Source organism: Moschus berezovskii, chromosome 4 (genome assembly GCF_049115385.1).
Source record: "Moschus berezovskii isolate FMDL1 chromosome 4, NW_MosBer_1.0, whole genome shotgun sequence".
NCBI lineage: Eukaryota > Metazoa > Chordata > Mammalia > Artiodactyla > Moschidae > Moschus > Moschus berezovskii.
Window position 1 is genome coordinate 117802616 of NC_142463.1, and position 25495 is coordinate 117828110.

At 44.1% G+C, this 25495-nt stretch overlaps 1 protein-coding gene across 4 annotated transcripts in view; it reads left to right on the forward strand.

The window, feature by feature from the left end:
* Positions 1 to 25495, forward strand: part of C4H1orf226 (chromosome 4 C1orf226 homolog) — a 370540-nt gene that overhangs the window by 296005 nt on the left and 49040 nt on the right. For all 4 annotated transcript variants that reach the window (XM_055403082.2, XM_055403083.2, XM_055403084.2 and 1 more), the window contains 2 exons: positions 4584 to 4692; positions 17383 to 17524. In XM_055403082.2, the coding sequence (XP_055259057.2) occupies positions 4584 to 4692; positions 17383 to 17524 (251 nt within the window). The remainder of the gene's footprint in view (positions 1 to 4583; positions 4693 to 17382; positions 17525 to 25495) is intronic.

Genomic DNA, 25495 nt, shown 5'->3' on the forward strand with positions numbered 1-25495 from the left:
GGGACGACAGAGGACGACATTGTTGGATGGCATCACTGACTCAATGGACGTGAATTTGGGCAAGCTCCTGGAGATGGTGAAGGACAGGGAAGCCTGGTGTGCTGTAGTCCACGGGGCTGCAAAGAGTTGGATACGACTGAGTGATTGAGCAACAACCATGTCCCACCCACAACACACACACACACAATTACAGTCTTAAAACCAAAGTATGAAGAAATAAGGGTTCTTGGAGTTTATTTTGTAGATTCAGAAATTTGAATCTGAGCCCTTAATTTGTTGATCTATTAATTTGTGGGTGAATGAGGTCACATGGAAAAACTTTCTGCTTCTTGATTGTATTCGTATTTTTCCAAGCTCTTAACCAGTTGGCTTTTTGGTTAGCTAGAGGTTCCAGGCTTTTAATAACTTACACATTAAGTTTCTGATCTCAGATATAACAGAGCTGTCTCCAAAGAGCTCCAGTTCAGAGTTTGGCTTCATTCATGCCCAGGTTGTCATCGTGTTTGCCAAAAATGTGCTTTGTCTACAAAGGTAATGTTCGTACTAGCTTGCTACCACCCTGCGTGCCTTCCATGTCTCTGAGTCTCGTGGGCATGTGCATCTGCCTTCATATCTGCTCTGTCAATTTTAATTCTAGTTCTCAGTCCTTAGGATATTGTATATGTGCTCAGCCATCTCCAATTCAGTGTGACCCTATGAACTGTAGTCTGCTAAGCTCCTCTGTCCATGGGATTCTCCAGGCAGGAATACTAGAGTGTGTTGCCGTTTCCATTGGGGTGTTACGTAATAATAAATGAAAAACTCAAAAATCAGAGGAGCTTTATGTGTGATGCATCTGAACTAACAGGACCTGTCTTCTGGAGGAAATGAATAGCCAAGCAGAGCACATTATGGGTGCTTATTAATGACAGCAAGGATGCCTGCCTCCCCTCCTAAGCAGATGCTGGGAACCTCTGTGCCAGTCCCTGTGCTGGCGCTGGAGTACCAAGATGTGGTCCTTGGTTCCTTCAAGAAGCTTCAGTGTAAACATCACAATGTGAGATACGTGCTATGGTAAAGGTGAGCCCAGGGGCGTCAGTAGCTCAGATTTGGGGGCAGTGTGGGCAGGGAAGCCTTCTCTGAAGCAAGTCTTCAAGGACGCCAAAGGTGTCACCACAGATGCAGAGGCAGGCAGGTGTATGCGACTAGTCCTGAAGAGCTATGTAGGTCAGGCCTCTGGAGAGGGATGAAAGCAGAAACATACATACTCCATGCTGAGGAGTTTGGGCTTTATCCTGAGGGCAGTAGGAAGCCTTTGAATGGTTTTTAAAGGGAAATACCAGGATGTTGTCTGTGTCATTAAAAATGCTGTTTTTCTAGCAGAATGGAGAGTGGGTTGGCAGTAGGTGAAGTAGGAAGCAGAGAGCCATGGGTGAGTTGCAAGACTCCAGAAGAATAGTAAGGACCTGTGGACTAAGGCAATACTGTGAAACTGAAGAAAAAACATTTCAGAGATGTGTCAGGAAGATGGACTGCAGAGAACCTGGTCATGACGACAGATACGGGAGAACAAAGGAGGAAGGAGTCGAGGGTGTTGCCCAGGTCTCTGGCTTGAGTGGACATTGTACCCTTTATCAAGAGGGGGCTCGGCCACTCGCCGCAGCTAGAGAAAATCCACACAGCATCAGAGAGCCTGTGCAGCACAGCAGAGACCCAGCACAGGCAAGAAAGAAACAGAAAATGTTTTTAAAAAAGAGAATGTGAGGGAGGGAGTAAAGCTGAGAAATTCTTTAGTTTGCATGTGACAAATCTTCTGTGTAAGAGTAAAAAGATAAAGCTACATTTTGAGCCATGACATTAATATTTAAAAGCTGATTCGGGTATAAGAACAAAAAAATGTTGCTAATCATTGTGTTACTTTAAGTGCATTTTTAAAAGACTTAAGAAAATTTGCTGGGTTAGACTTATGAAAACATTATGGTCACAATCTATGTTTAAACATTTGGAAAAATGCAATTGACTGCATAAAAGCTTTCTATTGTTAAAAGAGTTTGTAAATATTTGGACCGTTTTGTATTAAGGATTAAGCAAACATTAAATAACGTACAAATAATAAAAAGAGGGGGCTTGGGGGAAGGAAGGCCATGCTTACTTGGAGAATTCAGGGGAGAGGATTAGCTGGGGGAGGTGTGATGAATTTGAACCTTGAGAGAAGATCAGGAGGACATGTCTGGGTGGGTCAGGAGCTCAGGCAGGAGATGCTGAGATGCAGCTGCTGGCTTGTCCCTTCGGTGTTAGGAGGACACTTTGGCATCATTAGAAGGATCGGTGCTTTGTGGTGTGGGCCCCCTAATGTTAGATTAGCTTTCTTAGAAGCCATATTAAATAAACATAATAACCTCAATTTCAGTGTTGTTTGGAGTTGGTGGACATGTGAGATGAACTGAAATGACTTTTAGTAGAATCCAGCAGAGAAGGTTTGGTCCTCAGGGTGAATTTGGATTTTTTCTTCACACTTCTTGGGGTCCTTGGTTGGAATCTCAGTAAAAAGACTGCTGCTGCTAAGTCACTTCAGTCGTGTCCGACTCTGTGTGACCCTATAGATGGAAGCCCACCAGGCTCCGCCATCCCTGGGATTCTCCAGGCAAGAACACTGGAGTGGGTTTCCATTTCCTTCTCCAGTGTGTGAAAGTGAAAAGTGAAAGTGAAGGCGCTCAGTCGTGTCCGACTCTTTGCGACCCCACGGACTGCAGCCTACCAGGCTCCTCCACCCATGGGATTTTCCAGGCAAGAGTACTGGAGTGGGATGCCATTGCCTTCTCCAGTAAAAAACTACTTAGAGGCTATATCAGCAAGGAAAAGTAAAAAGACACTTTACTTGTTATTTGATCTTCCCAATAACACTGCAAGGTGTTACTGTAAAAAGTCCCATTTTATAGATAAGAAGACTGAACCTCTGAGGGTTACATGGCTTTTGTGTGCATGCTAAGTCACTTCAGTCATGTCCAATTCTTTGTGACCCTGTGGACTATAGCCTGCCAGGCCGCTCTGTCCATGCCATTCTCCAGGCAAGAATTGGAGTGGGTTGCCATTTCCTTCTCCAGGGGATCTTCCTGACCCAGGAATCGAACCTGAGTCTCTATGTCTCCTACATAAGCAGGTGGGTTCTTTACCACTGGCACCACCTGGGAAGCCCTGCTTACCTTATAATAATAAATAGCAAGGGGCAGAGATGTGACTGTGACTCTAAATTCCATTCTCTTTCTGCTACACAGCACTGAGTTAAACACATCAGGCCTGTGAAATCCTGGGATAGAAAAGTTGTGTTTTCATTGAGGAAAAGATATTTTTTGGAAATGATGTGGCCCCAGGAGGTTGATCTGGAGCATGGCTGATTCAAGCTGATATACAGCAGAAACCAACACAATACTTAAAGCAATTATCTTCCAGTTAAAAATTTTTAAAAAAGAGCAACACTCTGCTTGGATCACCCTAGATCAGCTCTTCTGATGTACCCCTGAGACTCCCCTCCCCTGCCCCACGTTAGCAGCTCTCAGACTCGGCATCTCTGGTGGTACCCCGGCCTAGGTCTCTCTGAGAGTCAGCACTTAAGGCCTTGCTTTTGATTCTCCCTTTTGCCAGCCTTTTCTATGCCTCTACCCCCATCCCCGCCTCCCGCCTGTGGCAGCTGGACAGATTCTTGAGTTGAAAGCATCAGGCAGTCAGCCTGCTGCTCCATAACCTCTGATGGCTTCTCATCTCACTTGGAGTACAACCCCTGACCTTCAGGGCCTCCTGTGCCCTGGCCTTTGACTGCTTCCCTGGCCCTGTCACTGACCACACTCCCTCGACTTGAGCCACGCTGACCTTGGGGCCACTTCGTGAGCTCTGAGAGTGCCTTATCAACACCAGGGGGCCTTAAAACTTGCTGTCCCTCTTCCTGCCCTTTTGCCCATGTAGCGCTGTGATGGACACTCGCACATTAGGTCTCTGCCTCTCTGTGTGGCCTTCCTGCTGGCCTTCCTGTCTAAAATAGCAGCCCCATGCTCTGCCCCTTCTTTTTCTTCATTTCTTCATGGTGCTCATTTTCTGTTTGTTTGTTAATATCTCCTGCCTATGAGCTCCATGAATTTGGGGGCTTTTTTCTGTCTTGTTACTTGTGCCTCTGGCTACTGGGACAGTGCCTGGCCCGCAGTGTACACTCTGGGGGGTTGACTGACTGATGGAATGAGTACATGGATGCCTCTGGCCTGATGGAGAGGGATGGAAAGTGGATTAGCTGTCACCAAGGGACCTAGATAATGAAACAGTGTCCTAGTCTCTTCCCATGCAAGTTACCAGGAAAGATGTACTGCCCAGTGCTAGCGTGGGGTCCATGTCCTACCCATGTCCACCCTTCAGCCTCTGGAGGTCACTCACAGAAACGTCAGGGTCTGTACAGCTTGTGGAAAGTACCTCCTGCACTGTGGCTTTCATCGGAAGGAGGCTTTCTCTAAGAACTTGATTAGAGCTCTGTCTGCAGGGTGTCCTTAAACAGAGGTTTCCTTGTCGGAGATTTGAACCTGAGCCATTTTCAGTGCATTTTTCTGTTGTTCTTCCTATAGGATCTTCTACGTCTCTCATGATTCCCAAGACTTGAAGATCTTCAGCTATATCGCTCGAGATGGTGCCAGCAATATCTTCAGGTGTAACGTCTTTAAATCCAAGAAGAAGGTAAAGGGGCCGTCACTGGCCATCTCTTCCTGTGATGGAAGCAGAGTGTTCCCAACATTGACCTGTCTCCCTGTTGATGGAGAGGCAAGAGTTGGAGGTGGCTGTTTGAATGCAAGATATAGGGCACCTCTCTCACTAGTGAGTCATTGCTTGTATATAATGAAATTCTCTTTCAGTTTCATTTGAACTTGGTACTTATTTGTATGCAAACCACTGGAGATTTCTCAGCCACTGGAAAAGTGCTCTGGAACACAACACGCAGACAGCACCAGGAGTGACACTCATGTTGGTGTGTGGTAGGAAAGAAGGTTGCCACCACCCTTCATCATAATTCTGTATTCTGATCAGTGACCTCCAAATATGACATAGTGGGATCTAGTTAGACTTTGTGATGTTGGTTGTCCTGGATGGTTATTTTGGTGCAGTAACCTTGATGCTTGAGTAAATACAACTTTTGCAGTTCTGGAGAGACAGGGTTCCTCTCCATCATGCTACCAGGAGTCTAATGCACAAAACTGGGGTTTGGAAACGTGGGCTGTAACCCTTCTTCTCTCCTGAACCCCTGAATGATGTTATGAGGGTCAATATCCCCCTTGGGTCTCAGCTTCCTTCTCTATAAAATAAGGAGGGGTGTCAAAACCAGCATTTCCCAAAATGTATCCTGTAAAACATTTACCATCCAAAACATTTAATATGTTAACATTTAATATATTAAAACTATTTAATTTAAATGTGCTAGAAAGTCCTAAGTTAGAGAAATCCCTTTAGCTTTAAGCCAGCATTTCTCAAACGGAATTGGCCATGAAATCATATTTTTTCCATGTATATGTGTTAATGTCCTGGGAATTACTTTTCTGTAGAAGAGAATTGGAAAGTACTGTTTGTGTCTGTAAGGTCCCTGACAGGTAAAGGTGGAATGGTAAGATTCTTACCACTCTAGACACAAACCAGTGACCCTGACTTTCTATGAGGACTACTTCTGAATTCTCTCCTGCTTGTCCCTTCTTTGATGCTGTGTGACATCTTAATGCATCTTATGTCCTAAAACATCTTTAATAGATTGGTGGGTACTGTGCCAAGTGGGGATAATAAGAATAAAACATGACAGGGTCGGGATTTACTGTAATATTATGCATGTCCCGTCTCCCACCCTGGCTTCACAAAGAGAATTCTACTTGCTGATTTAGCCTCTTCCTCTAAGGAGATATGTGCCCTTACCCACCTATTCTCAGGCTTTCTAATGCAAATCGTGGAATTGAAGGGAAGAGCCAGAACTGGAAAGGCAGAAGGAAGAAAGGACAGGTTGCCAGATTTCACTTCTCGGTAGTAGTACAGTTGAGAAAGGGGAAAAATGAAAGTGGAATATGAAAGAACTCATAGGAAGAGGAGGAAGTGTTGCAGGAAGGGGGACCCCTTCCAGGGCCCGAAACTGGGCTCTTGTCTAACACTCGGAAATGAATTGTCTGAGGAGACACATGTGCTGACAAAGCAAGAGATTTTATTGGGAAAGGGCACCCGGGTGGAGAGCAGTAGGGTAAGGGAACCCAGAAGAACAGCTCTGCCACATGGCTTGCAGTCTCGGTTTTATGGTGATGGGATTAGTTTCCGGGTTGTCTTTAGCCAATCATTCTGACCCAGAGTACTTCCTGATGGTGCACGCCTTGTTCAGCCAAGATGGATGCCAGAGAGGATTCTGGAAAGTGGCTGGACATGTGGTGTCTCCTTTTGACCTTTCCTGAACTCTTCCGGTTGGTGGAGGCTTATTAGTTCCGTATTCTTTACCAGGACCTCCTGTTGTAAAACAACTCATGCAAATGGTTACTATGGTGCCTGGCCAGGGTGGACGGTTTCAATCAGTGTACTTCCTCTAATAGAAGAAGAACAGAAAGAAAAGCCAGAGGGACTGGAGATGAGAATTTAGGGGTTGGGAGAGGGAAAAGCACTTGTGTGGTTTTGAGGTGTAGTGGATCTAGGAAGGAAGGAAAGGAAATGCAAAGTGTTCCTGAGACTTACAAACTGGATCATCTGCAGTGTTCTTCAACAGAAACAAAGACTAGGATTCCCTTTCATTCATTTTGAGTGCTCCACTCTACATCTGGTTTTGTCCAGAGACTAGACTGTGTGGATCTGGGACTTTATTAAAGTTACAAATAGCATATTTTAATTTACAGAGTGCTTTAATGTTTAATCTTACTAGATCCTTCCAAAAACCCACGTGAAGAAGTTTAAGATGGTAATTTTCATGGCATAAGTAAATTGAAAGATTAAATGACCTGCTCAAGGTCCCATGAATGGACCGACTGGCTAGAATCAGGGAGACATGTAGAACAAAAGGATTTTGAGCAGGAACTCTAGGTAAAGGAGATCGTTATATTTGCTTCGCCATCTGATCTGGTACAGCAGCACAAACACAGTGGGATCGTCCAGTCCTTCTGCCAAAATCTGAGTCTAAGAACAATGCCCACTGGAACTTTGATCTTGAAGAGAAGCACAGAATGAAGTTCTTATTACCCAGTGACAAAGGAGTAGTCATCTGGTTCCCTCTCACACCAGTTTTGTCCATGTCTCAGAGCTAATGCTGATCTCTGGCTCTTTTATTTTCTCTGTCCCTTTTGCCCTCACCTACTGAGACTGTAACTCTTCCAAGCTGGTTCTCAGGCCCTTTGTTGGCCTATAGCCATGTGGCTGAAGGAATTGTTTACAGACAGCCTGGGCTGTGAGCCCCATTGCTGCTGAACTATAGGTGGAAGGGCTGGTTTCCATGCCAGGAAAGAAAAGTGAATTAATTGTTCAGCAAAGGAAACAGAGTTGGGGAGGGGTTGGACCACGTCTGCAAGGTTTTGTAAGCTTACCCTGGTTCGTCTCCAGATCTGATGATATACTTTCTTATAAAGCATTTCTGGTTTGGAGAGAGAATAGTTAGCTTGGGAAGGAGTTTTAATTGGCAAATGGTAGGAATACTTAAGAGGTGAGGGGAAAAGGACTAAATACCCTGAGTAAGTGTGTCTAGTAGGGTTGTTTCTGGTTGTTGTGGGTCAGTAGGGAGGTCTCTTGACTGTAGCTCAGCGGTAAAGAATGAACTCCTGCAATGCAGGAGCCACAGGAGACACAGGTTCAATCCCTGGGTCGGGAAGATCCCTTGGAGGAGGGCCTGGCAACTCATTCCAGTGTTCTTGCCTGGAAGATTCCATGGACAGAGGAGCCTGACAGGCTACAGTCCATGGGGTTGCAAAGAGTCAGACACGACTAAAGTGACTGAGCACACACGGGGAGGTCTCTTGACTGGAAGCCAGTGGACTTGGATGTTCTCCAGAGCCTTTATGTTGATCATAGTGTAGAGAAACCTTCTGTGAGCTCCTTGCTATGTTAAGGCTTGCTTATTGCTCTTCACATCATGTCATGTCCCCAGTGTGTCCTCATGGCATTGCCCATGACAGGCTTCTCATGTGGGTCATCCTTACCTTATAGGTCACCATGGGAAATGTGATTGTCTCTTCTGTAGTTAATAATATGGGTCAGATTCTCAAATTGCCTGGTAGATGACCTCCCTGCACCTGGCTGCCAGCACCGTGGTTATTCTATACTTATGGATCTTCCTTTCGTTACCCATATAGCCAATGTGGTTCTCGTCTTTGGGACTTTAACCTTGAGCTGATTTTTTTCAGTTGGGCCTTCGTCAGAAGTTAGGTAGCAGAATATTGTAGGGAGATAATATACTATCAGCCATTCATCTATTACTCTATATTATCCATCCTTCTATTATTAAGTCAAATAATATCTGGTCAGTTTGGGTTACTTGCTCTGTGCTTCTGACTATTCTAGACTCTTCATTTAAATTATCTTACTTTATTCCTTCAGCAGCCCTGTGAGCTGTAGGTCCTGTGATGCTCTTCGTTTTATGGATGAGAAAATGGAGGCTTAAGGGATGTAACTCATAATAAGTGGTACAGAGGCTTCCCTCATGGTCCAGTGGTTGGAACTCTGAGTTCCAGCTGCATGGGGCTCAGGTTTGATCCTTGGTTGGGGAACTAAGATCCCACATGTAGCACACCACCGCCCGCCCCCCCTCCCCCCGAAAAAAACGGTGGAGTTAGAACTATACCTAGAAACTCTGATGCTGGAGCTTACCTCCTTCACCACTGCATTTTATTATCTTCATCAGGAAATTGCATGACTGAGGAGTAACCTATTTCTCCAAGGTCTTCTTGTGAATTCTACTGTAATTGTTACTGGGGTATTAAGAGCTCCTTAACGCTGAATGGTCCAAGTCACTTTGACACAGATTTTCCTTTTTTTCTCTTCATATCTTTGTATGGTTAATCCTGACTCCATTTTATAGTGGGAGAAAGAGAGAGCCCAGGAAAGTAAATACCATTGGTCACACAGTGAGTCAGCAATGCCCCTAAGATACGAACCTAGCTTCCTGCTTCCTAGTCCAAGCTTTGGCCACTTGACTCTGTTACATGAAATTCATAAAATATATGTGAGCCTCTCTGCGTCTGAGTTTCTCCAGCTACCAAATAAGATGAAAGGCATCCCAGGAGTGCTGATCTGTGGGTGTGGAGTGAGGTGACCTTCAGGAAACAAATTCCAGGTGACTAGGAGGGATCACCAGGATTGTAGTGGGGAGATCCCAGCACTGTCAGACCGGCACCAGAAGCGAAGGGTTGGCAGAGGGTCTTTTCCTCGCCCAGAGTGTTAGTGACACTTCCTAGCAACATGGCTTTCCCATTTCCCTCCTTCGGGGATGTAATGGCAGTATTCATTTGCAAGGCCTTTTGACTCCTGCAAAGCCTCTCTCTGGTCTCTTGACCCCTCCCGTGTGGTGGATATCACGCTCCTGTCATATGCTCCCAGCCCCAGGTGGATGTGGCTGTCTGCCCTGACTAAGTGTGAACTGTACTTATTAGTGCATCAGTGTGTGACGTGCTGGTGATTAACAAGAGCCACAGGAATCTCCCCATTATCTTCGCGGGTAGCTCCTTGAAACTGTTCTGCCTGCAATCATGGCTCAATTGGTTTGGATTAGGAGAAATCATTTCCTCCTGTAATACTGCCACCATCAGGTTAGGGGCCACAGCACAAAAGGTTAGCTGTCCTTAAGGGCTTGCCATGGATTTTGCATGATGATGTCAGTCATGTGCTAAAGAATGAGTACTTTCCTGGCCAAGTTCAAGTTAGGGAGGAGAGAGAGGTCCTAAATTTAGGGAAGGAGGCTCTGTTTTATATTTTAAATGTTGGTGTGGGGTTGAGTTGAGAAGTCAAAATACAGAAATCGTAAGTCTCAGAATTCATGTAGTCCAGAGCTCTTTGTTTATGGAGAGGAAATCAGTACCTGGAAAAGTAAATTCACTCACGTGTGGTCATCTCGTACTGAGGCTGTGACTCGGCCTTCTTTTCTCTATGCTGATGTGGTTCATGGACTCACAGAGTATAAGGAAAAACCCAGAAGTCCATTGGAAATTATAAGGCCCACTACCTCCTGTCAATGTTGAAAGTGTAAAACTACTTTGAAACTAGGCTTTTTCCACAGTGGCAGTATTCTGGTGTCCAAGGTACTGCCTTGATCAAACTATATGATCAAGGCCATTAAAGAACCTGTTAGACAGAAACCTAACCCATTTCTCAGTTCAGAGCCTTAGTTTGTTGGATCTTCCTCTCCGTGCAATTTCAGATGTATTTTCTTGCTCCAGCATTGCAGATTCTATAGATTGGAATCACTCGATAGATATAAGCTTAGGTCTTTTACTGAGGTTCAAACAACACATTAAAGAAACACGAACATCAGTTCTATTTTTGCTGAGATTCTGTGGTGTTAAGGTCAAGAGAAGGGCACTGTACTTTCTTGCCATGATAAATGAGAAGAATTATAAACCTGTGAGTTATTCTAGGACTGACTTACTGGGCTGAAGTTTCTTAGAGTTCAGAAGCGCTTGGCAGATAGATCTCAAGTTCTCAGAAGAAGCAGAGTGGCGGGGAAGGGGATGTAAAGTGGTGTAGAGAGCTGGTGGACTAAGAAAGATGCTTACTTGTGAGCAGTGTGCCCCCAGTCTTCTCTTCTTTCCCGTTGCCATCACCGTCATCATCGTATACACCGTGCATTTTGAGCTTCTTCTCGTCACTTTGGGCTTCCCAGGTGGCACTATTGGTAAAGAACCTGCCTGCCAATGCAGGAGACATAAGAGACATGAGTTTGATCCCTGGGTTGGGAAGATCCCCTGGAGAAGGAAATGGCAACCCGCTCCAATACTGTTGCCTGGACAGAGAATGGAGGAGCCTGGCGGGCGATAGTCCACAGGGTCGCAGAGAGTCGAACACGGCTGAAGTGACTTAGCACACACTAATCACTTTCCTTACTTATCTGATGACTCCTTTAGTTATTGCCATGAATTGTGAAGTAGAGAGGACTTTTTCTAGGACAGTGAAATTCAGAACACTGCCACAGTTTTTTATTAAATCAGCTGTAGAATAAGACTAACAGTAATTACCATTATTTACATATATGCAGCACTCAAAAGATTCCCCAGATTTACAGGACCAACCAACAGCAAGATGGCTTAAAATGAAAACAAAATACAATCATGATTGACTGTTATTTTCCTGTGGGCCAGTAAAATGCAGAAGTCAACCTTCTGATTTCTGTCTTTCTAAAGGTACCATTGCAGACTCTTGTCTGCTTTTGAGTAGATAGCCCACTCTCACTGAGAATATAGTGTTATTAATATTTTCATAATTTTTGCTGCAGTTCGTCAGATATTGATGTCAACTACCAATATAGTTGGTCCCCACATTAAGCATACAGAAGAGACTAGCTATTTCTTGCATTTTGACTTCTGTATTGGATTGACGTTGGAGGGCAGAGAAAGAGGGTTTTGTTGATATGATTAAATAGATGATTTAGAGAGACATTTCTGGGTGCCATTTGGGTAAGTGGTGTAAAGTTCTAAGACAGCTTCTTACTCAGTCCTCTTCTTATGAAATTGCCTGTAATTGGCACCCCCATGGGCTTCAGTGCACCCCATCTGCAGCCTAGAACTGCTCTGAGGTTAGATATGCCTTCTTGGCTTTGAAAACATCAAAGCAGCTATATCTGTTCTAATCTTGACAACTGAAATTCCACAGATACTTTAGAGTTGCTAACACAAAACTGGCTTTTGGACAGGAAGATTTGATCCATGTGGCCAAGTACTTTCAGTGGCTTATGTAACACTGAACCAGATTTGTGCAGAAATAATACAGTATAATGATGCCTTTTTTTTTTTTTTTTAACCTAGCAAATTCCAGAGAATGGTCATATCCTAGAGCTGAAAAAGGCTGCCTTCCCAACATGCTGGTTATTTGCTCTGCTTCATCCCTGGCTACCTTCACGTCTCTAAAACCCCAGTGAACACTTGCCTCCTGGAGACCTCTGCGGGCCGTTGGAAGGGGTTTTTCTTAAACCTTCTCCCTCTTGAGTTAGACCTGGTTTATAAACTATACATCCCAGCATGTGTGATTCCCGCATTACAAAGTGCAGGCAGAACTAATGTTCTTGCTTGGAAGGCTAGAAGGACCAGTCACCACGTGGGGTAGGCCTGGCAGGCAGGCACCAGCGTGGCCATGCTAGGGAAGGTGGTACCAGTGATGGGAGCTCCTGCCATGGTGGGCTGGCCCTCCTAGCCACCTCCAAGTAATGTTCCCCCAACAAGGTTCTTATATAGAATCTTCTGAAAGTAGACTTTTCACTAGTGAAGGAAGAGGAGCCTAAAAGGTCAAGGGACATCTGAACTCGCCTAGCAGTTGTGAGAGGAGAATTGGGAGTCATCCAGCCTCTTCTAGCTGCTAGAGTAGTGAGTGGGAAGGGACAGTCTCTTACAAGTATATAATCATTCTGTGAGCAGATAGGGTAGCTTCATTACATATTCAAATGCAGAGAGCTCTTCATAAAACATGTTACTGTGTCCTTTTACTGTGAATGGAAATCACATTAAAGAGGAGTAAAGGATAAATCAGAACATTATTCAGCCCTGAATGTGCCAGTCCAGAACTCTTACTCAACAATTTCCTTGCAGCAGAAACCATCACTCCAGCTCAGACCAAAGATGATTTGGCCCAGTTCTTCTCTGTTGCTATGGGGACAGAGAGATGATGACTTTAGCCCTTTTGATGCTAACTTACCTACGTTAAGAGTCAATTCCCTTCATGTCTTCATGTTTCTGTTATTGATAAAGTAAGCCCAGCCTTTTCTGAACTGCTGCTGCTGCTGCTAAGTCACTTCAGTCGTGTCCGACTCTGTGTGACCCCATAGATGGAAGCCCACCAGGCTCCCCCGTCCCTGGGATTCTCCAGGCAAGAACACTGGAGTGGGTTGCCATTTCCTTCTCCAATGTGTAAAAGTGAAAAGTGAAAGTGAAGTCGCTCAGTCGTGTCCGACCCTTAGCGACCCCAGGGACTGCAGCCTACCAGGCTCCTCCATCCATGGGATTTTCTAGGCAAGAGTACTGGAGTGGCTTGCCATTGCCTTCTCCGTTTCTGAACTACTGTTTGTTTTCTGTCTTATTTCCCTTTTGGTGCAATGAATTCCATATTCAGAAGAAAACATTTCTTGAGCACTTGATGTATGCCGAGCACTGTGGGAGGTGCTCTCATATATGTTAGCCATATATTTATTCCTCTGTGAGGCAAAGGAGAGAGTATAAACTTCGGTAATTCACTTTTTCAGTTGAAGTTTACAGAGGTGTTTTGAAGTGCAAATGTGAGAAAACGAGTCCAGGAAGGAAATGGGAGTTGGGGAGTCACTTCTAACACAGGGAAATCAGGACCAGTGAACTGCTAGGCTGCATTTTCCACTATTTCCAGAGGATCAGAGGCGAGGGCCAGTTGCTTATGATGGTAAATGTACTAAAATGTGAAAATGAGACACGGAATATTAAATATTAATATGAATATTAAGCATTAAGACCAGCCATTCTGGGCTTGTAAATAGTTGGCTGAGACCGATGAGTGTGTGTCAGATGTTCGTCCCTGATGAAGGTGAGAGAATAGGGTTTGAGCCAGGGTTCAGTTTCTGCAGATGCTCAGTCCTGAGTGAATCTCATCATCTGCTGTTAGCTTGATGCATGAGAAATGCAGGTCCTCTGAAAAGTCATTTCCCACCAACTACATCCTCTTACTTATATTGGTGTGTTTCCTTCCAAAGACACGTTTAGAAATCCTATCCCTTCTCTGGTTTATCCCTTAGACTCAAGGACACTTGTTTGAGGACCCTTCCATTTTTAATATCATCTTAAGAGTTAGTTAAGGGATGTGTCTGTGACTTACAGATTTGGAGGAATTTGTAACATGTCCTCCTTAGGAGAACCTGTGATTTTCGAGCAACAGATGTAGTAGTAAATTTGGAACTTTCTGTATGGCAACCTACTCCAGTATTCTTGCCTGGAAAATTCCATGGACAGAGGAGTCTGGCAGGCTATTGCTCATGGGGTCACAAAGAGTCAGACAGGACTGAGAGATTGAGCACACATATGTTTTTAAGAGGGAAACTGGGTCTCTACTCTGATAACGATACAGTTGGGAAAAGACTAGCTCAGCCTTTGCAGGTACTTATGCACTATGATTTATCTGGGTTAATTTATGTAAAATAAGGAAGTAATGGAATTAAATACATAATCCCTACATATCATTTAGACTTACCGTATTTTATTTCTAGACTTCCCCAAATTTGTCCTTTTCTGTTGCTTGTAAAGATGCATAAGAGATCAAAATTTCTGAGGGTCAAGAAGGGAAAGGGGAAAGCTGTGTGTAATGGACCCTGGCTGTCCTTGGTAGGCAGGTTACAGCATCTCTAAGGTTCGATAAGGAAAAGGAAATGGCAACCCACTCCAGTGTTCTTGCCTGGAGAATCCCAGCGACAGGGGAGCCTGGTGGGCTGCCGTCTATGGGGTTGCACAGAGTCGGACACGACTGAATTGACTTAGCAGCAGCAGCAGCAGTAAGGTTCGATAAACTGGGAATGAGCACTGCTGTAAAAGATTAACCACAGGCAGGCAGTCTACTCTTATTCTCTTAAAGAGAATGAGCAACACCAGATCTAAGGCCTGGGGGGAGAACTCTTTTGAGTAGAGCAGACTCTTCTCCATTTTCACCCGAGAATTGAGCTTCCCGGCTCAACCTCCTCGTCAGAGCACAGCTTGATTGCCGTAGGAGATGTGAAAGCTGTGATGCACTTAGTCTGGATTAGTTGGGAACTGTGCCCTCTAAATCACACTTTTTTATATGTTTGAGAAATGAGAAAGATGGAGGCTTCTTGCTTAAGACCAGGGCCTGGTGCTCCTCAACTTCCAGTGCAGGAGGAGTTGTTGTCTCTCAGATAGTACAAACCTGTGGTGGGAGAAGGGCCTCAGTCTGACCTTTGGAAAACAGAGGGAAGTTAACTGTGGACACATGGACAGAGGCTCTGACCCACCGCTGGCTGATGGGGGATCCCACAGAAGTTACTCCTTTCTTCCTGCCTCACTTGAAGTGGTCATCATCCAGACATGTCAGGATGTTCCAGGTAAGAGAGAAGAACATCCCTAGAGTTTGCACTGTGGGCTAAAAGAGGTTTGAGCTCTAAGACAGACACTTCTAGGAAGTAGTTTGTGAAACATCAGAAAGAGGAGAAGTTGACTGAGATCTGAAGTAGGTATATGATGGTGATTGGCTAAGATACCTTTTCATGAACATGAATGCTCTGACCTCAAATGAAAAGAGGGGACATAGAAGTAATGGAAAGCTTGAGAAAACAGTAAGGATAGCTATTTGGGGACTTACACTGAGCAGAGGGTGAATTAGAGCAGCAGTTCCACACAGGCGGTCTCAGGTAATTAGGGGTTCCTGGGCATAGTGATGGAAAAATATGAGCTACTTTCAATATTATGAAAAGCATAAATGAATCGCACATTTACCCTCAACAAGGCCCTATAGGCTATCAAAACACTGGACTCTGCTTTTGTCTGTAATTGAATTGGTTTGCTGATGAGAAGCTCTGCTTGACTGCTGATGTTACCTTGTTTTGTTTGGTTTTTTCCCCCAATGTGATGGGTGAACTGATGGTGTCACTAGATAGTCACAACTGACCTGAAGTCAGATTATCCAAGATGTGATTAATCTTTGACTCAAGGCGTAGAGTGACAGCCACAGTTAAATACTCCACAGTCTGGTGGCAGAATGGTTGGGGACCACTTTTGTAAAAGGAGCAGTGAGCTTCAGTCTCCCATCCTGAGTTCTTAAACCTTGCACAGCTCTCATTGAATTCATTCTTGGTCTTTGAAGGAAAGTGAAAGCAGAACAATTATCGAATTATAATCAGTTGTCTACTTTGGAGACCGTGTCCTGAAAATCTTGCATGTGGTTGTTCCTCATAGCCTGTATGGGCCACTGAAGACTCCTTTCAGGAACGGGCTCTTTTGTCCTGTCTCCTGCTGTCCTGAAGCTCCATTAACCTTGGCCACCTGATGCAAAGAGCTGACTCAACGGAAAAGACCCTGATGATGGGAAAGATTGAAGGCAGGAAGAGTAGGGGGTGACAGAAGATGAGGTGGTTGGATGGCATCACCAACTCAGTGGACATGAGTTTGAGCAAACTCTGGGAGGTGAAGGGCAGGGAAGCCTGGCGTGCTGCAATCCATGGGGTCGCAAAGAGTCAGACACGACTAAGCGACAGAACAACATCCCCCACCTGCTGTCCTGGCCAAGTAGTGGAGTACCCAGAGCTAGGGTTAAGTGCTCTCACCTGGAGAGTCCCATGGGCGGAGGAGCCTGGGGGGCTGCGGTCCGTGGGGCCACTAAGAGTCGGACTCGGCTGAGCGACTTCACTTTCACTTTTCACTTTCATGCATTGGAGAAGGAAATGGCAACCCGCTCCAGCGTTCTTGCCTGGAGAATCCCAGGGATGGCGGAGCCTGGTGGGCTGCTGTCTATGGGGTCGCACAGAGTCGGACACGACTGAAGCGACTTAGCAGCAGCAGCAGGGTTAAGTGCAGTGCTTGGGCAGTTAGAGCAAGAGGTTCAATAGCAAGAAAAAGAAAGAATGAAAAGAAAGAAAGTAGCAAAGGAATGGACCCAGGAAGTGATGTCTTTAGAGCAAGGCTGGGAAGCTAACCTCAGATATGGTTGGCTGCTAGTGATGTTCCAAGGGATCTGGACTCTGGTCCTCAGCTGGTTCTGCTGTTTAGACCATGGCTTCTCAGTCCTATATCTTCACAGCCCTTGGTCTGCAGGAACACCAGGGAAACCCACCATTTCTAGCAGGAAAAAGAAAATGACAGCTGAGTTACTCTTCGTCTGATGAACCCATGAAACATTTGATCATGATTGGCAAAAGAATTCTGAACCATATCAACCACTGTTGTCAAACTTGGGAGGTAGAATTGGGCTAAGTCCAGAATTGGAATCTTTGCTGTCTGTCCATTCAGTTGACTGATTGTTTCCAAACTGTGGTGACGGTTTCTATTTTCTGGAGTAGTTGAGGGAAGGGAAAATGTTTTTCCATACTTCTTTGTGAGTATGTGCACAGCCAAACAACATTAGGTTTTTCCATCTCTTGCCCTTGCTGGCTTCATGGGTGTCTGTCTGCATGCCTTTTGCACATCCTCTCCCGCCTCGTCCCTTCTCGTGTCCTTGTAGAGGGTCTCCGCATCCTTAATTCTCTGCTTTCTTTATCCTTCCCAGAGCCAAGCTATGCGAATCGTCCGGACGGTGGGGCAGGCCTTCGAGGTCTGCCACAAGCTGAGCCTACAGCACACACAGCAGAATGCTGATGGCCAGGAAGATGGGGAGAGCGAGAGGAACAGCAGCAGCTCAGGAGACCCAGGTAGGCGCGGTCGCTGCTGTGGATGCGGGTGAACAGGCAGGTAGATACACAGTGTGGGTGGTGGATCGTCCCCCCAAGCCCAGAGCCACCACTTCACCTAAAAACCATTTTCTCTGTTTCTCTCTAGATTCTAAATTTTCTTTAAAGAATGTGTGTTACCTTCATAACAGAAAAGTAAAGATATTTAAACTGTCAGACAAAGAAGCATGTAAAATGGATATCAGGAAACACATTTTAACAGTGGAGCTGCTTATACCACCAAATCAGATCCCGAAGAAAATTTTCGTACAAAATCACCTTCATAAAAAAAATAAGATAATTCTCAATGATCTAAGTAGTTTTTTTTTTTCCTACTTCTAAATTCTGTAGTTCTGTAAACCCTCAGGGTAGACATTATTCCAGTATCTCCAGTCTTCAAGTCTCATTAAAAGTCAGGAGCAAGACCACGGTGTCTTTTGTCATCTCTCTAACAGTAAATGGAGCAAGAAGTATGAGTATTAGGTAAAAAGTTAATATTGTTTATGTTTTTATGTGGGAAACCAATGAAAATAAACTGAAAGCTATTAGAAATAAGAGAATTTAGAGGTAAGGTCCAGTAAATACATACAGATAACTGTGGTTTCCTGTTCCAACATCAACCAGTTGGAAGTCATAGTGGAAGAAAATATCCACTGAAATAACTTTTTTTTAATCTTTAAAAAAGATAAAATGCCTGAATAATCATAATGAAATATATGTATGTATATATGAAGAAAATCAAATGGTTGGAAAACTTTTTTTATCTTTAAAAAAGATAAAATGCCTGAATAATCATTATAAAAAATATATGTTTATATGAAGAAAATCAAATAGTTGGAAAGTTCTTGGTTGGGAAATCTCAACATCATCCAAATTTTAATTCTCCTTATGTTAATCTATAAATTTAACATTACAATACAAATTTTTATCAGCAAAGTAGGCACCTTGGTAAGCTATCATATTTAAAACTATAGGCTACAGATAGAAAGAATGCTCAGAGGAAAATCAAAGGTTTAATTATTTACAGTAATAGATGATCAATCATGAAAATCAAATTAATTAAACATTCAATTCAAGAAGTGAGAAAATGGCAAAGGAAGTCTCCCATTGCAAAAGGCAGTTTTACTAAGTGATGAAGGGTAGAGATTTTTGGTTTCAATTCAAGTTGCACTGGTCACTAGCCGTGTGATTTTGGGCAAATTCTATAACCTCTCTGTGCCTTAGTTTCCTTTTCTGGAAAAAGTAGGAATAACAGTAGTATCTTGCTCATAGAATTATTGTGTTGATTGAATAAACAGATACATTTAAAATGCCAAATCTGGTACTTGGCACATGGTAAACACCAAATGAGTTCAGTTCAGTTGCTCAGTCATGTCCGACTCCTTGCGACCCCATGAATCACAGCACGACAGGCCTCCCTGTCCATCACCAACTCCCAGAGTTCACCCAAATTCATATGCATCGAGTCGGTGATGCCATTCAGCCATCTCATCCTCTTTCGTCGCCTTCTCTTCCTGCCCCCAATCCCTCCCAGCATCAGGGTCTTTTCCAGTGAGTCAACTCTTCACATGAGGTGGCCACAGTATTGGAGTTTCAGCTTCAGCATCAGTCCCTCCAGTGAACACCCAGGACTGATCTCCTTTAGGATGGACTGGTTGGATCTCCTTGCAGTCCAAGGGACTCTCAAGAGTCTTCTCCAACACCACAGTTCAAAAGCATCAATTCTTCAGTGCTCAACTTTCTTCACAGTCCAACTCGCACATCCATACATGACCACTGGAAAAACCATAGCCTTGATTAGACGGACCTTGGTTGGCAAAATAATGTCTCTACTTTTTAATATGCTGTCTAGGTTGGTCACAACTTTCCTTCCAAGGAGTAAGCGTCTTTTAATTTCTGTAATCACCATCTGCAGTGATTTTGGAGCCCAAAAATATAAAGTCTGTCACTGTTTCCACTGTTTCCCCATCTATTTGCCATGAAGTGATGGGACGGGCTGCCATGATCTTAGTTTTCTGAATGTTGAGCTTTAAGCCAACTTTTTCACTCTCCTCCTGCACTTTCATCAAGAAGCTTTTTAGTTCCTCTTCACTTTCTGCCATAAAGTGGTGTCATCTGCATATCTGAGGTTATTGATATTTCTCCTGGCAATCTTGATTCCAGCTTCTGTTTCTTCCAGCCCAGCGTTCCTCATGATGTACTCTGCATATAAGTTAAATAAGCAGGGTGACAATATACAGCCTTGACGTACTCCTTTTCCTATTTGGAACCAGTCTGTTCCATGTCCAGTTCTAACTGTTGCTTCCTGACCTGCATACAGGTTTCTCAAGAGGCAGGTCAGGTGGTCTGGGATTCCCATCTCTTTCAGAATGTTCCACAGTTTATTGTGATCCACACAGTCAAAGGCTTTGGCATAGTCAATAGAGCAGAAATAGATGTTTTTCTGGAACTCTCTTGCTTTTTCCATGATCCAGCGGATGTTGGCAATTTGATCTCTGGTTCCTCTGCCTCTTCTAAAACCAGCTTGAATATCTGGAAGTTCACGGTTCATGTATTGCTGAAGCCTGGCTTGGAGAATTTTGAGCATGGCTTTACTAGCGTGTGAGATGAGTGCAACTGTGTGGTAGTTTGAGCATTCTTTGCCTTTGCCTTTCTTTGGGATTGGAATGAAAACTGACCTTTTCCAGTCCTGTGGCTACTGCCAAGTTTTCCAAATTTGCTGGCATTTTGAGTGACTCACTTTCACAGCATCATCTTTCAGGATTTGAAATAGCTCCACTGGAATTCCATCACCTCCACTAGCTTTGTTCATAGTGATGCTTTCTAAGGCCCCTGTTAGCTATTATTATTTTTAAAAATGGGAAAAAGCAAGAATAGGATCAACTGTAGAAAAGATGAGTGATGACAGAGGAGTGACTTTCCAGGTACAAAAACATACTATATCAGCTGTAAAACTGCACTGTTGCTTTAGTAAGTGTCTGAGTGGATTGGAATAGAAAGCTCAGAATAAACTCAGACACGCATGTTGACATAGTGTGTGGTAAAGGTAGAAAATCATTAAATTTAAAATTTCACATGCTTTTGACCCCCAAATCACCCTCAAATTCTCTTCTAAGAATTCCTCTTAAGGGTACACCCATACATGTGTGAAATGATGCATACATAAAGTTGTAAAAATTGGAACTAGCAAGAGGGGATTTTATAATAATTTATGGTTACAAGTAATGAAATATTGCAGAATCTCTAAAAAGGATGAATTGGTTCTCTGTGAACTGATAAAAAATCATCTCCAAGATATTTTGCTGAGTTTTTAAAAAACAAAAAACAAAATGTAGAACTGTGAATTGGTAGCATACCAATTATATTGTATAAAAATATATGCATGTAAATATGTGTGTTCATATATGCCTACTATGCATAGAACATCTCCAGAATTGGTAACTGTGGTTCCTTCTGGAAAAAGGAATTAAGTGTCTGTACTGGGAGAAAGATTTACTTTTCATTATTGCAAACCTATAGCTGGCCACATTGCTCAGAGAACAAAAGCTGATCTGCTCACTTCTGAACTGGAGGATTTGCTCTTGGAGCTGCTAGCAGGACTAGATTGATGCCTTTACATTATTAACTCTTCTTTGGCAATGCCCTGCTCCCTTGTTGGTGGAGAGTCATGGCTACACCTCAAAGGCTTTTGAACCCACAATACAACTGGCAGCCAGGATGCACATATACAAAGATATTCTAACTGAAAAGTAAAGGGCATTGTCTCTGGTGAAGCCACTTATTCCTGGAGTGAAAGAGGTTGGACACAGAGAAGTTACCTAGAGGTTGAGTGTTTGAACTTTGTTCTTATCACATAACTGTCTGAGGAGCTTGATCTAGCCTCTAAGTACCTAATCAGAACCGACTTCTCAGACATTTGCTAAAGAGGGCAGGTTTGGCCTTTTGAAGAGAAAAGCATTTCATATAGACTACTCTGAGAGCTAGGTCTTCTTCCCCTCCTGCTGGGGGAGCTACTCTTTCCTTCCCCTTCCAGACCCTGCTGGGCTCTTTTGGGTGGGAGTAGGTTGATGATTTCCTGTGTTACCAGGAAGGATTATCTTCGGGGAATGAATAGAGATTCCAACAGGGACCCCTTCCTGTCATTTTTTCCTTCTTATCTTCCCCCTCCCTCCTCCTCCCCAAGTGCCTCCCTGGCATTTTCAGTGCTATTCCAACTGTCATTCCCGCATTTACCTCCAGGCAGCCATTCTAGTCATTCTTCACTGTCCTGTCTTCTGGGAAGGCTGCCTTCCAGCTCCCACTGTCCTATTCCCTTTCCTGCCCCTTCCCCAAAATTTAAACACTTTTCCCCTCTAGGTTTCTATGTTCTTTTCACCCTTGGCTGGTGCTGCCACCATCAGCATTTAGCCCATTGTCTACCGGATACATGGTGTCTTCTATCTTCAATAGAGGACAAGCTCTAGGGTGGGGCGGAGTTGGGAGGTAAGGACTATTCTTCACACAATAAATGCTTGTTGAATAAAGTTATGGACATGGTCAATGATTGTGGCGAAGGATATGTGTCATCTTAGTCACTGTCAGCAGCATTTTTTCAGTGTTTACTCTGTGCCAAAGTGAATGTGGAGACTGAGTAGAAGTTTCAGCAGGGAAGCAGGGAGTGACTTCTTAACAGTCTGCTTGATGAAGATGGCCTTGAATGGCAGGAGTAGATAGGATGTTTTTATGTGAGTGTGTCTGAGTGTGTTCAGTCACTCAGTCATGTCTAACTCTTTGCAATCCTGTGGACTGTAGCCTGCCAGGCTCCTCTGTCCATGAGATTTTTCCAGAAAGAATTCTGGAGTGGGTTGACATTTCCTCCTTGAAGGGATCTTCCTGACCCGGGGATTGAACCTACATCTCCTGCATCCCCTGTATTGGCAGGGGGGTCCTTTACCACTGAGACACCTGGGAGTTCTGGGAGGAGGTGGAATGGAGGTCATATGGCCCAGAGGGGGAGACTGGAAGGCTGGAGAGAGTGCTGATGGTGGTGAGTGACGGTGGTTGAGGCTGCAGGTAGAGACCAGCATGGTAGCACTCTTCTGGCTGTGACAGGTGGTCAGCGTTGAGATATTGGGCCCATCAGCTACATGTCCCTCTCCTGTTATAACCTTTTTGGTGATTTTTTTTCCTTCAAATTACAGTAGTATACGTGAGACTTCAGCGACTTGGCATCTTCTGTATGCCATTCTCCCTAAGAAGAATGTAACGGACGTTCTACATGTGGAAACATCTAGGTTCATTCTAGGAAAACCTGTCAGGCTCAGTATAGTTGCTTCAGAGTTTAAGATGTCGAAGCACTGAGTGTGTCTCGTTAAGGAGGCTGAGCATGGCTTGAATGTGCACTTTGTATATCATACATCCCTGCAGAGAAAGGGAAATAGGGGGGCCCTCCCCAACTTGTGTAAGTGAGAATCTGGAGTGATGTAAATTGTCTTAGGGAGATACACACAATTTTAAGTAATTGGCTCACATGATTACAGAGGTGTGGCAAGTCCAAAATCTGCAGGGTAGGCTCCAGGCTGAAAACCCGGAAAAGAGTTGCAGTTCAAGTCTTAAAGTAGTCTGCTGGCACAATTCCCTCTTCTTCCAAGGAGGTCTGTCTTTATTCTGTTAAGACTTTCAACTGATTGGATGAAGCCCAGCTATATTATGGAGGGTAATCTGCTTTATTCAATTGATTGATTTAAATATTTACTCTCGTATGAAAAATACCTTCACAGCAATATCTGGAATAGTGTTTGGTCAAGTATCGACACCATGGCTCTGCCAAATTTGCCCACAAAATTAACTATCACAGAAATGAAAAGGCAGTGTGGTATGACAGAAGGAGTGTTGGACCCGCAGACTAGAGAAGCAGTGGAGAGCTTGGGTTCTGACACTTTTCAGGAGAATTCTAGGCTTGAATGCTAAGAAACCATTTCTTAGCTAGGTCAGTCAGTTCAGTCACTCAGTTGTGTCCAGCTCTTTGCGACCCCATGGATTGCAGCACTCCAGCCTTCCCTGTCTATCGCCAACTCCTGGAGCTGGCTCAAACTCATGTGCATCCAGTCGGTGATGCCATACAACCTCTGTCGTCCCCTTCTCCTCCTGCCTTCAATCTTTCCCAGCATCAAGTCTTTTCTCATGAGTCAGTTCTTCACATTAGGTGGGCAAAGTATTGGAGCTTCAACTTCAGCATCAGTCCTTCCAATGAATATTCAGGACTGATTTCCTTTAGGATTGATTAGTTTGACCTCCTTGCAGTCCAAGAGACTGTCAAGGGTCTTCTCCAACACCATAGTTCAAAAGCATCAATTCTTCAGCGCCCAGCTTTCTTTATGGTCCAGCTCTCACATTCATATGACTACTGGAAAAACTATAGCTTTCACTGTATGGACCTTTGTCAATAAAGTAATGTCTATGATTTTTAATATGCTGTCTAAGATGGTCAAAGTTATGACCAACCTAGATAGTATATTAAAAAGCAGAGACATTACTTTGCCAACCAAGGTCCGTCTAGTCAAGGCTATGGTTTTTCCAGTGGTCATGTATGGATGTGAGAGTTGGACTGTGAAGAAAGCTGATCACCGAAGAATTGATGGTTTTGAACTGTGGTGCTGGAGAAGACTCTTGAGAGTCCCTTGGACTGCAAAGAGATCCAACTAGACCATTCTAAAGGAGTTCGATCCTAGGTGTTCACTGGAAGGACTGATGCTAAAGCTGAAACTCCAATACTGTGGCCACCTCATGCGAAGAGTTGACTCACTGGAAAAGACTCTGATGCTGGGAAAGGTTGGGGGCGGGAGGAGAAGGGGACGACGGAGAATGAGATGGCTGGATGGCATCACCGACTCTGTGGACATGAGTTTGAGTGAACCCCAGGAGTTGGTGATGGACAGGGAGGCCTGGCGTGCTGTGATTCATGGGGTTACGAACAGTCGGTCACGACTAAGCGACTGAACTGAACTGAACTGAAGATGGTCAGAGCTTTTCTTCCATGGAGCACACATCTTTGAATTTCATGGCTATAGTCACAATCTGCAGTGAATTTGCAGCCCAAAAAGTAAAGTCTGTCACTGTTTCCGTTGTTTCCTCATCTATTTGCCATGAAGTGATGGGACAGAATGCCACGATCTTCATTTTTTGAATGTTGAGTTTTAAGCCAGCTTTTTTTCACTCTTCTCTTTCAGTTTCATCAAGAAGCTCTTTAGTTCCTCTTCACTTTCTGCCATAAGGGTGGTGTCATCTGCATATCTGAGGTTATTGATATTCTCCTGGCAATCTTGATTCCAGCTTGTTCTTCATCCAGCCCAGCATTTCTCATGATGTAACCTGCATAGAAGTTAAATAAGCAGGGTGACAATATACAGCCTTGACATACTCCTTTCCCAATTTGGAACCAGTCTGTTGTTCCATGCCCAGTTCTAACTGTTGCTTCCTGACCTGCATACAGATTTGTCAAGAGGCAGGTCAGGTGGTCTGGTATTCCCATCTCTTTCAGAATTTTCCACAGTTTATTTGGATCCACACCGTCAAAGGCTTTGGTGTAGTCAATAAAGCAAAAGTAGATGTTTTTCTAGAACTCTCTTGCTTTTTCGATGATCCAACAGATGTTGGCAATTTTATCTCTGGTTCCTCTACCTTTTCTAAATCCAGCTCGGACATTCTGAAGTTTTCGGTTCACATACTGTTGAAGCCTGGCTTGGAGAATTTTGAGCATGACTTTACTAGCGTGTGAGATGAGTGCAATTGTGTGGTAGTTTGAGCATTCTTTGGCATTGCCTTTCTTTGGGGATGGAATGAAAACTAACCTTTTCCAGTCCTGTGGCCACTGCTGAGTTTTCCAAATTTGCTGGCATATTGAGTGCAGCACTTTCACAACATCTTCCTTTAGGATTTGAGATAGCTCCACTGGAATTCCATCACCTCCACTAG